Source organism: Phascolarctos cinereus, unplaced genomic scaffold (assembly GCF_003287225.1).
Source record: "Phascolarctos cinereus isolate Bilbo 61053 unplaced genomic scaffold, phaCin_HiC Scaffold_1;HRSCAF=81, whole genome shotgun sequence".
Taxonomy (NCBI): domain Eukaryota; kingdom Metazoa; phylum Chordata; class Mammalia; order Diprotodontia; family Phascolarctidae; genus Phascolarctos; species Phascolarctos cinereus.
This window is the reverse complement of record NW_027555514.1, coordinates 221,608,002-221,622,135: the sequence shown is the minus strand read 5'-3', so window position 1 is coordinate 221,622,135 and position 14,134 is coordinate 221,608,002. Positions and strand designations below refer to the sequence as shown.

The 14,134-nt window shown below is 45.5% G+C and overlaps 1 protein-coding gene across 2 annotated transcripts in view; it reads left to right on the top strand.

Moving 5' to 3' along the window:
* Positions 1 to 13,956, top strand: part of CTDSP2 (CTD small phosphatase 2) — a 28,886-nt gene extending 14,930 nt beyond the window's left edge. For both annotated transcript variants that reach the window (XM_020990151.2, XM_078146071.1), the window contains exons 2-8: positions 4,067 to 4,215; positions 5,453 to 5,491; positions 6,121 to 6,222; positions 7,085 to 7,141; positions 8,903 to 8,995; positions 9,117 to 9,302; positions 9,668 to 13,956. In XM_020990151.2, the coding sequence (XP_020845810.1) occupies positions 4,067 to 4,215; positions 5,453 to 5,491; positions 6,121 to 6,222; positions 7,085 to 7,141; positions 8,903 to 8,995; positions 9,117 to 9,302; positions 9,668 to 9,793 (752 nt within the window). In that variant the 3' untranslated portion in view covers positions 9,794 to 13,956. The remainder of the gene's footprint in view (positions 1 to 4,066; positions 4,216 to 5,452; positions 5,492 to 6,120; positions 6,223 to 7,084; positions 7,142 to 8,902; positions 8,996 to 9,116; positions 9,303 to 9,667) is intronic.
* The last annotated feature ends 178 nt before the right edge of the window (positions 13,957 to 14,134 follow it).

Genomic DNA, 14,134 nt, shown 5'->3' with positions numbered 1-14,134 from the left:
AAATAAATACAAGGCAGTTTCAGGAAGGAAGAAGGACACTAGGGGCTGAGGGGATCAAGGCAGGTTTCATGGAGAACATGAGATTTGGATGATTCTGGAAGGAAGAATTCCAAGAGGTGAAAGTGAGGAGGGAGGGTGTGTCAATCATACCAGTCAACCAGTACAAAGGCACAGAGAACCATGGGATTAAAAAAAAAAAAGCAGGCCAATGACTAGACCATAGAACATGTAAAGGAGAGGAAGAAGCCTGGAAAGGTAAGAAAGAACAGGCTTCTCATGAGGTACTAGTCAGTGAAATTTATATTTGATCCTAGAAGTAATAGGAAGCCACTGGAGTTTAGGGATAAGGGGAAACCTGTTCAGATCTGTACCTTAGTAAACTCATGTGAGTGGCTATGTGGAGCCTGGATTGGAGTAGGGAGTCAGTATTACAATAGTCCTGGTGAGCTGAGAGGTAATGAAGGGTAATGAAGTCATGGAGTGGCAAAAGTTAGAGATGCTAGAGATGTCACAGAGATAGAAGCAACATTTTCCATGAGTAGATATGTGGGATGAGTCAGAATGAATAGTCAAAAGATGACTCCAAGGTTGTAAACCTGACTGACTAAAAGGATGGTGGTACCTTCAATAGAAATAGGGAAATTCAGAAGAGGAATGAGTTTGGGGAAAGATATGAGTTCTGTTTTAGACACGTTGAGTTTAGGGTGCCTACAGGACATCCATTTCAAACTATGTAACAGAGAGTTGGTGATGTGGGATTAGAGCTCCGGAGAAAGAGTAGGGCTGGATATATAAATCTTGCAGTCATTTGTATTGGGGCAATAATTGAACTCATAGGAGTTGAGGTCACCAACAGCAAGAAAAGGTCTAGAACTGAATCGTGGGTACACCCACAGTTAGGGAATGGGATAGGTATGATGGTCCAGCAGAATAATCTGAGAAAGAGAAGCCTGTCAGGTAGGAGGAAAATCAGAAGAGAAATGTGTCAGGAAAATCCAAAAAGAACAATAAATCCAAGAGGAAAAAGCAGTTAATAGGGAGGTTTAAGAACAGGCTATTAAGTTTAGCAATTTAAAGACTAATGGGTAATTTTGGGGAGAGCAATTTCAGTTGAATGGTGAGGTCAGAGGCCAAATTGCTGAGGGTACAGAAGAAAGTGAGAGGCCACGCATGGTGTGGAACACCTCTAATCCCTGCTACTGGGAAGGCTGAGGCTGGGGGGTCTCTTGAGCTCAGGAGTTCTGAGCTGTGGTGAAGTAAGCCAATCCAGGTGTCTATATCAGGATGGAAATGAAACAGGTCAAAGCTTCCATGCTGAGATTGGGCTTGTAAATAGCCACTGCATTTCTGGGTTGAGTGAGATAGAGAGGCCCAGTCTTTTAGAGGGGATGGAGGAAATGAAAACATCAAGTGATAGATTTTATTTTTCAAGGAATTTGGCTGGAAAGGGGGAAAGAGAGTGAGGATATCTAATAGTCATTAGGTAGTGGGGATGGTAAGATCTTGTGAGGGTTTTTCAAGGATAGAGAAGACTTGGGTATATTGGTAAGCAGCAGTAAAGGAGCTAGTAGAGAGACCCTGGAAATCAGGTGGAGAGGTTAGTGTACACAGTTTACTGGAGAAGACTGAAGGGGAAGAGATCAAAGCTACAGGTAGAGGGGTTGACCTTGAAGGGCCACCTCTTCATTAGAGACTGGAGTGAAGAAGGGGATGATATCAAGAGACTTTGAAATAGAGAGGGAGAAGAGAGAGCTCCCAGCAAATGGCCTTGATTTACTCAGTTAAGTAGTGGAGAGTGTGGGAGGAGCAGTGGTGTGGATGACTTGAGAACAGAAGAGGAGGGTGAATTAGCGACTATGGTGAAGAGAGACGGAGCTGAGATTAGTTACAAGTGGAGGAAATTATGCATCATTTCGTGACTTCCTCCAACTGAACTCAGTAGCCCTGTGAATTAGAGCAGCCCAGAGTTGGGTTTGGTAAGGCCTGAGCAGTGATAGGACAAGGAGCAAAGGCACCTACCTGAACTCGTTAACTTTAGAGTTGAGATTGGGAAAGAAGGAGCATGTAGCCAGAACAGGGGTGATGCCGTGGGAGGAAAGTACTGAGGGGGTGGAGAGATTAGAAGAGAGAGTGAAGATAAAAAATAGATTTAAGAGGAGTAAGGCTTAGGAAGAGATGAATGATAAGAGATTACGATTGAATAAGGAAGTTTAGGGTTCTTGATCATGGAAGTGAACACTTAGAGACAATGACAAGACCACGGATGTGACAGTCTCTGTGTATAGCTGAGGTGAAGTGGTGGATAAGTCAAGGGAATTGAGTAGATTGAGGAACTTGGAAGTTAGGCTGAATGAAGGAACAACATGTATGTTGAAGTCAGGGGGAGAGTGTGACCCAGAATACATGAGAAAATAGGGAGAAATGTCTGAAGGTCAGTAGATAACTACAACCAGGATCTGGATTGGGCCACAAATTTTGGATAGAGTGAACCTCAAAAAAAGAGGTTGCTGCAACAGGGAGAAGAAATATTCTGACTTCTTTTTCTGGGATCAGTGACTTGGGGAAAGGCAGAAGGTGGTTGTGCGAGAAATGTGACCAATACTGGGAAAGGATGGCCAAGAATGCAGTATAGGAGTGGGGGATGTGAAGAGCGAACCAGGTCAGTGGATGGTAGGAAATGGAAGAAGCATGACAGAAAGAAGTCTAAATTGAATCAGGGAAGTTTGTTCATTATAAAGCAGGAGTTGCAGAGGTAGAAACGGGGTGGGAGATTTTGGATACAGGATTCAGGGGGATAGGGACAAGAGATGTGTTTTCCGTGCTTTCAGTCATCCCCCAAACCCTGTGAGCTAGCTAGTAAAAATGTTGTTATCCCTGTTTTATAGATCAAGAAACCAAGACCTAAAGATGTAGAGTAATTTCCCTGAGGTCATCAAGATAGTGGTATATCTGCAGTTTGAATCTAGGTCTGCTGACCCTAAGTCAGTGTTCTTTCTGCTGCACCAGACTGTCTTACAAGTGTGGCCAACTAACGAACTGTGCTTTTCTAGACAGTGGATTAAAAGGTCTCTGGCATATGAGGTGGACCCCCTGTGGTGGCTTTATGGCAGGAAATGGACAGGACTTACATAGGATGGACAGACGTGGATAGGTTGAGATCTATATTGAAAAAAGTGAGATACACCAGCCCTGAAGTGAGAAGGGACCTAAGTTCAAATGTGGCCTCACACCAAACACTTGACACTTAGTAGCTGTGTGACCCTGGGCAAGTCACTTAACCCCAATTGCCTAAAAAAAAAACGAAAAGAGTGAGATCAGAGATGCATTATAATATTGGGTTACTCTTACAGGTAATGCTCTGTTTAACCTAATGTTAAATTAACTGTATTTCTCAGATTTACATTGGTTAGGTTGGTAAAGGAACACAGTCTGCTGAGCAAAGATGAGAAATGCAGCCAGGAATTGCTATAGATAGCCATTGCAAGTGGGTAATCCATAAGTGAGTAATTGAGTGTTAGTTATACATCTTCCAAGGAAATTGGCTGTGGAGGAGGGGATTTGAGGGAAAATAAAGCTTAATCATCAGAGTTTGTGGTTTTTCCAGGGGCTTTTAGGCTGATGCTGAATGGGAACTCCACTTTGGGTAAATCAACTAATGGGCTGAGAAATCTGACCCTTCTCTGTTGGAGAGGGATGGTTGTACCTGAAACACTTTGGTTTTGTGTACCAATTACTTCCATTTCTTTGGTCTTCATCAATTTAACTTTGTGGATGGCTTCCGTGTATTAGGTGCCAGAAGCCGCAGCTCTAGGATAAAGTAGCACATCAGGTTGGGAGCAGAATGCCTGAGCTCCTGCCCTCGCTTCATTTTCTGGAATTAGGAGCAAGTTCTCTGTACCTCAGTCCCTTGCACAAGCACCTTTGAGCTTCTCTGCCCACTGAATGAAGTTGCTGGGGGAATAAATAAGAACAAGAGACTGCCATTATGGGCATCCTATAGGAATGAGAGGAGTACTATCCAGATACATGCACTGCAGCTCATACCTTGTCACCATCTCTGTTCTAGGTCTGGTCTCCAAGTCCTCTCCCAAGAAGCCTCGTGGACGTAACATCTTCAAGGCACTTTTCTGTTGCTTCCGTGCCCAACATGTTGGCCAGTCAGGCTGCAACAATGAGCTCGCCTCATACAAGGAGGAAACCAACACCATTGCCAAGGTAATAGGGATGCCCTGAGAAGTGGGGGTAGGACTGTAGAGGAAAGCCTTGACCCACATATGTCCCTCATTGACTACCCCAGTAGAAGTTAGGGTCTCTCCCTCTTGGTAGTCACCTCTGTCAGGTCAGCTGCAATGCTCAAAACACTTCTTCTAGCCCACACCCATATTCTCTCTCAAAAAAATCAATCCCCGAGTCTGCTTCCTTTTAAGGAAGGCCTTCCATGATTAACCTCACCAACCTCAATTTTCTCCTATATTGTATTGAATTCTCCTTAGCATTTAATGGACTTAGTTTATACTGTATTAATCTGCATTTCTGTATGGTAGACTTTGCAGCATTAACTCTTTTCTTTTTCATCAGCTGGATGATACAATCCAAAGAGAAGAAGAATATATCCTCTATCTTTATGGCCAGATCTAGCCAGTTTAGAGCAGCAACTTTTATACCTCTTTGTAGCTTTTGGGTTTTTTAGATTTGGTTATGGCTGTCATAAGAATTTGAATTTGTGCTTCAGGTATTTGGGGACCATCTTGCTGAGACAAAACAGCATTTAGAAATCAAATTAATAAAAATCATTTTCCCCTAAAAAGACTGTTATTCAAGGTTTCCAGGGATGACATAAGTTTGGGTGGGCCATCGAGACCCTTTCTGCACCAATCCCAGTCACGATAAACTTTTAATAAAATAGATATTTAAAAAAACAACTGTTGTTCCAGTTATCATGTAACTGGGAAGTATGTGATACATATGCTTACATAGAGGCCCTTGAGTTCAGGGGCAAAGCAAGAGACCAAAATTTCAGTATTTTGAATGAACGCAGACTTTGAGTCTGCCCCTTACACACATTATGTCCTGGGCTGGTCCCTTAATCTAGCTCTGTTCCTTAGTATCTTTTTTAAAAAATAGAGGGAGCTGAGAATTCGCAGGCCAGTCCCAGCAAATGTAAGAATGGGAACAAAATTTCATTTAGGCCCCAAAGCCCCCTTTACTTCTTTTGTGCTGCCCATGTCTCCAAAGGTCTTTTTTGCATGACTGGTGTGGCTTTAGCTGTAGGGAGCCATCTTATACTGCTCTGAAGAAGAAAATATAAAATTGCTTCTCATTTCCACCAGGTGATTACAGTATGAAGGGGAAGTGTGTTTTAGGTCTGGTGTCTGAAACAGAAGATGCAGAGAACACTGGAAGGAGAAAACAGGAGCTTCTTTCACTGATACTTTTCCCTTTCTCTTTCTAGTCGGATCTGCTCCAGTGTCTTCAGTACCAGTTTTACCAGGTATTTAAATTCTAGCAGTGCCATTCTGAGTCTGGCCCTGAGACAAACAAGTGCCTGGGCCAACTTCCTGCCTTCTAGCGAGCTTTACAGGAAAGCTAGAAAATCCCTAGCATCAGCTTTGGGGTATTGAAGCTCTTGTCTCTATTGGACAGTGGGCACACTGTGGGGGTGGGAGGGGGAGGGTGAAGAACTCTTCCTTCTCAGACCCCCTAACTCTAAGAATCTAGGGAGTGAAGTATTTTTACTGATGCTACAAACCCTTCCATCTTGAAATTGATGACCCTGCCCCATATGTCAAACTGGCAGTTCTTCCTTTGGACAATTATTTTTCCCAGGAAGAAGTCAGGTTTCTCCCCGATAGATCATGTCTCTGGGAAGGTTAGGAAACTTGGGAATCTGCTCTGCTTAGGGTTTTCCTGCATGACAGGCTCAGGGAATGAAGACTTTTATTCTTTATCCAGTCCACTCCTTGGCTACTTTCTCTTTTTGGGGTTCCCTCTTTTAGGTAAATCCTAGAGGATGTTTTCTAGCTCAGCCAAACTTTCATATCCCTGGGCAGGCTGTGGCAGTGCTTCTGTCTTTCCCAGGTTGCCTAAGGGGAACCTAGCAGCTTGAGTTTTTGTTTTCAGATCCCAGGCACATGCCTGCTCCCGGAGGTGACGCAGCAAGATCAAGGCAGAATCTGTGTGGTGATTGACTTGGATGAGACCCTCGTGCATAGTTCCTTTAAGGTAATCTGACTTGTCAGGCCCCCTTGCTATTCCAGTGTTCAGGCTGGGAGGTTCACATGATTACTGAGATGAGGTAAGGATAGTTCAGGCAAAAGCTAAAAGAGACTAGAGTGCCTTACACGTAGTAGGTGATTAACAGATATTTGTTAGATGAGCAAGAAGGACAGACAGGAGGGAGGGTTCCGTTTGGTATTTTGTACCTCAGCTTCACAACCTCTGTGATTGCCAGATAAATGTCTGCATACCAGATTAGTTAGCTATAACTCACCATCCGCTAAGCCAAACAGAGCTTAATGCTGTTGTCACCCTAACTCAGGGTATAGGCAGTAGGTCTAAATAAGTTGAATAAAGCCCTCTTCTCTTTCCTTTCTCTTAGTTTTCCTGAGAATCTTTTTAGTTTCACCTAGAATACTGGTGTTATGTGAACCCTGCAGCATTAGCCAGGAGGGAGGAATAGACAACACAGGTAGAAATGAGCATAGTGAATGTTGCAACTAATTAAGATATCCCCTGCTTAGTGATTCAAGGAAGAAAGAAAGAATAAACCTTCCTTAGGCTTCCAGGTATTCAAACAACCTTCTACTTTATGCCCAGGAAGAGAAAGCAGTGAGGAAAACATGGGGGTGTAGGTGTGGTGTGGGCCCTCTATTCCTAGACAAGTTTGTAAGTTGCAGAGGTGCTTGATGTGGGATTTGCAGCGCTCTAAGCCTGAGTGGCCTTTTTAGCTTTTGTTCATCTTATCAAACGATAGCAGAGGAGAAATCCTCCTTGCAATTTTTTGTCAGTAAATCCAAGATTCACTGAGAATAGGCTCCCCACTTTCTGCTGTGTTGACCCTTTCCTTGACTTTTCTTCCTTCTAGCCAATCAGCAATGCTGATTTTATAGTGCCTGTGGAGATTGAGGGGACCACTCACCAGGTAAACAAGACCTACATGTTGATGGGTTTGTGCCCTGGGGCCAAAAGTCACTGTGGATCAAGTTATGAGCAGCGTATGATAGTGGGAATAAACTAAAAATCAGCAGTTCATCAGGCTGGCTGCCTGCCCAGGGCAGCAACCATGCAGAAAGCCTTGGGAGGGTCAGGATAGATTTCGGGCTGGACACTGGTGTCCTTATGACCTCTTGAGAGTTCAAAGAAAACCATCCTCAGAGATGGGTGATGAGGCTGTCCTGGTGGTCACTGTCATGGCATGACAAGGCTTTGGTTATTCATTTTACTGGGATTGGCACTGTGTAAGCACCTGTGCTGCCCTCTTTGGTCAGCTGAGCACTCTTTGGTGGGGCCTGAAGAGACCTGAGTTTGGCCCTCAGGGCCCTCAAGCTAGGGACACAGAATGCGCTCCTGAAAAAGACTGGCCATGTACAAAACAGCATATAAAGGATGAAAGGGTGAGCAGGGAGAGGTGATTAAGGGACGGAGTGCTGGAGAAGAGCTTCCAGTGGGGTTTAAGGGTGGAAGGAAGGAGGAGGCCATCATTCTACTCTGACAAAATGGCATTTGTGGAATGAGCAAGCTACTTCTATAGGAGGAGCATACAGGCTGCAGAGATTCCTGTTGCACAATAGCGAGACCAGGCTGGTGAGGTGGTCCAGCCCTGGAAGGAAGGCTCTTGGGTGCAGTAGGATGCTATGGAGTGACATAATGACTGCCATTTCAGGAACATTGTCTAGGTCCTCTGTTCATGTAAAGTGAATTGCAGAAGGAAGAAAAGAAAAGCAGAGAGACCAGTTAAGACTTTGTAAGGTCTCACAAGTAGTTATAACATACTGACAGCAAAAGTAAAAACATTTAAACTAAGAGGTTCTCAGAAGCCACAGATAAATGTTTTGGGGGTGAGGGCAGCTAGATGGCTCAGTGGTAGAGCACCAGCTAGGTGCTCAGGAGGACCCGAGTTCAAATCCGGCCTCAGACACCTGACACTTACTAGCTTTGTGACCCTGGGCAAGTCACTTAACCTCAATTGCCTCACCAAAAAGCAAAAAAAAAAAAGTTTTAGGGGTGGAAGACAATAAGGAGATAATTACGTAATTGGAGCAGGTGGAAAAAGAGATCCACCAAGTGCTTGTAAAGGAAAAACTGGGAGCAAGGATGGTGAGCACTGAGGGCTTTTGCCCATCAATTCAGCAGTGATTTTGGAGGAAGTGGAATTTGAGAGTAAGGCCACTTTTAGCCCACCAATGACTCCAACAGACTGTCCAACCAGAGCTGAAGAAAACAGGAAGATCCAGCAAAGGCTACAGCCAGGTTCAAGTAATCCAGGATAGGCTGTGTCCAGCTGCTGGCCTATTCTTGATTACTTGTTTCTGGAGGCAGCTGACTGCACCCTGCCAGAAGTGGACACTCCCAGGACACACCCCCAGCCCTGCCCACCATGTTTCCATTTTCTGCCCTGGGCCATGGAAATGGTCTTGGCCCCAAGCTGACAGATGGAACCTAGTGGTGAAAGAAGAGTATAGGTGAGTGATGCTGACCGACTCGGCCATGGTCAGTAGGGCTGAAGTTTTCTGTTCATGGCAGCCCAGTTACCAATGCCAAGGACAAATGAAGTCTGAGCACACATTGTTGTTCTTTGGAACAGGGTGGGGAAAGAGTCAGATGACAGTTTTAAGCCTTTACCTAAAACTTCCAGATCTTTCCAACTTTCCACCTTCTCACAGTTCTGTCTGGTTTTCTCCAGGTATATGTGCTTAAGAGGCCTTATGTGGATGAGTTCCTGAGGCGAATGGGGGAGTTGTTTGAGTGTGTCCTCTTCACTGCCAGCCTGGCCAAGGTATCTTGGGATAGAGTGGAGGGCAACAGGCAGAGAAAAGATCAGTGCCTCTGCTAGATAACCTTGGGGCCCACAGGGAAGGAAGAATGGAACCAAACCTGGATTTCTTCTTTCTGAACAGTATGCTGACCCTGTGACTGATCTCTTGGACCAGTGTGGTGTGTTCCGGGCTCGCCTCTTCCGGGAGTCTTGTGTGTTCCACCAGGGCTGCTATGTCAAGGACCTCAGCCGATTAGGGAGAGACCTGAGGAAAACCTTGATACTGGACAATTCTCCTGCCTCATACATCTTCCACCCAGAGAACGCAGTGAGTACACTTGAGTCTCAGTTCATTCTAGCCCCTGGCTGACAGTTGAGATGAAGGAGGAGGATTAATAGGCTTACATCCTGTTTATTGTGTAGAATAAGTTGAGTTGGGAAGAGGCAGTCAGTGCCAAGAGCCATTCATAAGGGTTTGTCTTCTAGGTCTTGTGGGATACTCGGGAAGGTTATTTTTAGTCCCTTTTTTAACTTCCAGAGATAACCTTTCCTAACTTAAGGAAGGCTAACAGGACTCAACCCACATTGAAAAGAAGGATGGGAGAAGTCCTGAAATCCAGTGAACTCTCCACCTGAAATCCAAGGGTGCTGGCCAGCTCTGCCCTGCTCATTCTGCTTCTTGTTCTTCTACAGGTACCTGTGCAATCCTGGTTTGATGACATGGCAGACACGGAGCTGCTGAATTTGATCCCCATCTTTGAGGAGCTAAGTGGAGCAGAAGATGTTTATACTAGCCTTGGGCAGCTGAGGGCACCGTAGCCTTCTCAAGCTTGTCAGCATCTAGGACTGCAGGGGACTGTGACACACTGTGCCTTCGGTATCAGCCAGGAAGGGATGGCGGAAACAGGAAGCAGGGAGAAACAATTGTAAAGTGAGTTAGGGCAGGTTAGATGACAATATGGGCTAACAGCGGACCAGTGACAACTAGTACCCCCTGCTCCATGACATGGGCACTAGAGGGACACACTTGTGAGCATGTATGTGTGTGTATGTGTATGACACCGACACCTTCTCGCCTTGACATGATGATTCAGGTGGGAGAAGAGTCAAACGGTCAAGGGTCAGACTCCACTGAGCCAGAGCTCGTCTCCTAGAGAGTCAGTCCAAGAGCCATTGACCTTTCGTGGGAACAAAGACCAGTCAGTGCTCTATTGCCAAACCTCGAGTCTTCCCTGATATGCAGGGCCTGTGCCAAGGAGGTGGGGATATGCTGCTGTCAGCATAATATGTGGGCAAACTGGCACCAGATCCACATGCACACTGTTCAAAAACTGCTCGGGACCTGTGGTGACCGTGGCAAAAAGAGATTGTTTCTAAAACATCCTAGGAGCCTAGACCTTAGCCTCACAAGCATGGCCATGAGATGAGGGTCAGGTCCAAGGGGCCATCACTGCCACCCACCAAGAGCTCCTCCCTGGCCTTCTCCCACTAGCCTTTCCCTCAACTTCACACCCCCGTTACATTTCTGAAACCATGGACAAGAGACTCCCCTACTCTCAAAGGAGGATAGAGAATTGATTTCACATGATGGGACTCTGTTTTAAAGTTCTCTTTCTAAAAATGGATTGTGGGGCTTGGTTTGTTGCTGAAAGAAGCTTGGGCTTGGGGTGAAAGCAAAGGAATGAGGGAGTCAGAGGCTCAAGAGGAATTTTCATAGCCAGAATTTCTATTATTCTGAGTCGTGGATCAGATTATAGATCTTGAGAGAAGTCTAGAGAACAGTTCTTTTCAGGAATCCTTCTTCAGAGGAACAGGAGGGAGCAGTTTTAATGTCATTGAAGCTCTTCCAATTCCTTGAGCAGAATCCTTTCCCATTTCATCTTCCAAGCAGTTGACTTTTGGGAGGGATGGGATGGTGAGGCCTTTGCATGGGCAGCCCCATGGACACCTACGTCCTGTAGGTAGGAAATAAACAAGAACCAACAGTTGGTTCTCTTCCTTGTGGTATGCTGGCTTCCTGCAAATGCCTTAGTAACACAGAAAAGAAAGGAGACCCAGGGCATGCTCAGATGTGAGCTTTCTAAATCAGTATGCACTTCAGAGTCAGCATGATGTTAGGGGCTCTTTTATTTAAAAAGCATTCATTCTTATTAAGCCACATGTACAGAATGGAATCGCTTTCCAAGTTTGGAGAACTCTGATGTATTGGGAAACACTTTTGGGATTTCATAAGGCGAACCCCAAGTAAGCAGCACTATCTTGTAATCACATTCTGCTATAGCCTTGGCTTCTGCTGAAATGGGTGTGGTGTGGAACCTAAAGGAAGATCACCTAAAAGGTAATTAGGAGCCAATTTCCTTACCTTTCCCTGAAGAAACTCCACACTGCTTAAGGTACAGTACACTTAAAACTTAGGATTCTTCCCCACCATTCTCTTTGACTTTCAGATGTTTTCTTGGGGGTGGGGGTTGGTGTTGGGGGGTGGGGAGAGCTTCAGGAAATAGCCAGTTGGATGAAAATCAGGGAGAGCAGCTGTTTTGTGTTTTGGTATGCATTCTGGTTATAGTCCCTCTTTAACCTAATCTTTGGTGCCAATTCTGGTTCCCTCCATTGCTGCTTTCAGGTTTCCATCTTTTCTCCTTGGGTTTTATACCAAGATGGTGCCATGGAGCACATATCCAGGGACCTAAAAGCTGTGTAGATCTAGAACAAAATTTCCAGAGTCCATTTTCTCTCTCTAGCTACTTCTCTGTGGCAGCTTTTCCTAAGACTGGTTCTCCTGAGTATAAATGGAGGGTGAGTCTGGGTGCTGACAGAAACCTACCAACCAACCACGGCCAGTTGTCATGGTGGGGGGGAGGGGGGACACACGTAGATTTTGAACTTGATCCTCCCTACCTCCAGGCTATTATCTACTAGCTTCTCAAGGTTGAGTGAGCAGTAGTGAAAACATTCCTGACGTCTGGTCCAAGCCCACCTGCCTTTGCCATTAGGAGCTTGGAGACCTGGACCTCCTGAAACGTACATGAGCAATAATGAAAGACGACTGCTGAAAGACATTCCTAAGCCTCTATTCCGGGGCCGCTCCCTTGCTGCCCTGAGTCTGGTTCTAAAGAAGGTAGGGGGAGGGGTAATGCTGACATTCCTTTATATTGCCTCTACTGAGATGCCCTTTAAGTGACCTGCAACAAATATCGATACTCCCTGGCCCACTGGTCCACACACTCACTGTATTTCGTAGGAAGCCCTGTGTACTTGGCATCCCTGCACTACAGCCACTAGCTACTACTCAGCTGTAAATATGCCATTCACCCTGGCCCCTCTGTCCAGTCTTCATGGTCTTCCAGCTAAAGCATGTTCCCTTAGAGAGCTGTTACCTCATTCACCTCAACTAGATTTGAACAGGACCTTATGCCAGGCCTGCCAGAAGTAGTTTGGAACAGTAGTTTGGGAAGGTTTGGCAGGGTTTTCAAAGCCTGGTCCCAAGAGGAGTTACTACTGAAGTAATGGCAGGTTTACTCTTGGAATGAGCCAGGGCTAGGGGAAAAAGTGTTCTCTTTCCCCTGTGGGTCCCAGTGGGTACACCCATTACCCCCACCCTTACTTTAAAGAGGTCCAGAGTCCTTAAGCAAGTGGAGGGCTTCTCTCCAAAGGGTGACCAGAGTTCTTTACCTCACTTGGCTATGAGCAGAGCTCAGTCAAGGTGCCCTATTTAAACTAGGTCTCGGCTAACGAGCTAATGCTTCATTAGAGAGATCTTCCTACACATAGACCAACCATTCCAGGAATACACCCTTCTGCCAAATTTTGTTTTTTATATTGCCTCTTCAGTGACAACAATAGTTGTCTCTGATTGGGCTTCTCTTTAGAAAGAGCCTGATGTTCACATCCCTCTCATAGGGGGAAGCTTTAAACGAAGGGCCAGTTTGGGAAAGCGTCAGGGTTAAGCATCTCAACTCTGCACATTGTAGAGAGGATGCTCTTCAGAGGCCTGTCGATCCCAGGCTGGGGAGGCAAACAGAGCGATGTCCTCGACCTGAAGGAGTTTTTGAGAATTGGACCATGAACTCGAGTGTTTTAATTGTTGAACGGGGAAAGAAATATCCTTCGGTAAATTTGCCTTAAGAGTTGTCTGGGACTTTTAGCTCCCTCCTGCCTCCCAAAGATGTTGACTATTTTGTAAACTTGTAATTTTACCTTTATTGTTTTATATAAGAACCCAGAAACTTTGGATATGCTAATCATGGAAAGTCTAAAAAAGTAGCCAGCCCCCTGGCCCTTCACTGCCCTGCCCCATTGCCTTCTTTCCTGGGAGCCCCTTGTGCCATATTAAAGAATTCTCCATGCCCAAGTCATGGGTAGAACTTCTCCCTTTGTATTGAACCAGTAAGGTTTGGGAAAATTGGGAGACTAGGTACCTCTGTACAATTCCCACTGCCTCCAGGGTGTCTGGGGAGAATAAGGGGAACCCAGGGTGTTTGGCTTGTTTGTTAGTGCAGAGTCCCAGGCTCTCATGGACTTCATTCATGACTCGGTCTCCTCTGCAGAACAGGGCTCTCAAAAGCAGGTGGCTTCACTCAAACCTGGATTCTGCAGGGGTGCTGGTTGGCCAGCCCCCTTCTCTAATGAATCCAGGCCTTTTTCCCTGGAGAGGACACACCTTTCTCTTCCAGCCTCAAAGGCAAGCTTTTCTGCTTGAAAGGACCCTAGGTGTGAGAGTTACTCTTTCTTGTGCTGCTTTTCCACTTGAGGGAATGCTGGATTTGGAGGGTAGAGGGGGGACTGCGCCCCCACATCACCTGTGCTATAGGATTTCTGACTACCCTGGTTACAGATTAATGGTTTCTTGGAGAAATTTGTTTTATTCCAAAACTTGAAATGTTTGATGCCATTAAGTGTCTGTTTATATTTTTGGAATATTTGTATTACTTGCAATTAAATAATAAAAAGGTGTTTTTTAAAAAAAAAAACCCAGCCAGGAATATAGCCTTGTGATTGTGTACTCGAACCAGGATGTGCATGTTGTTGTGCAAGGCGCCGTTTCCCAGACATGGCTACATTTAGATCTGCAGTGCTAGCAGGACTCAAACCAACTGACTGCAGCCTAGAAAACCCACTCTAGGCTCACCATGGGGCTTCTCCCGAGGGTTATGTGAATGC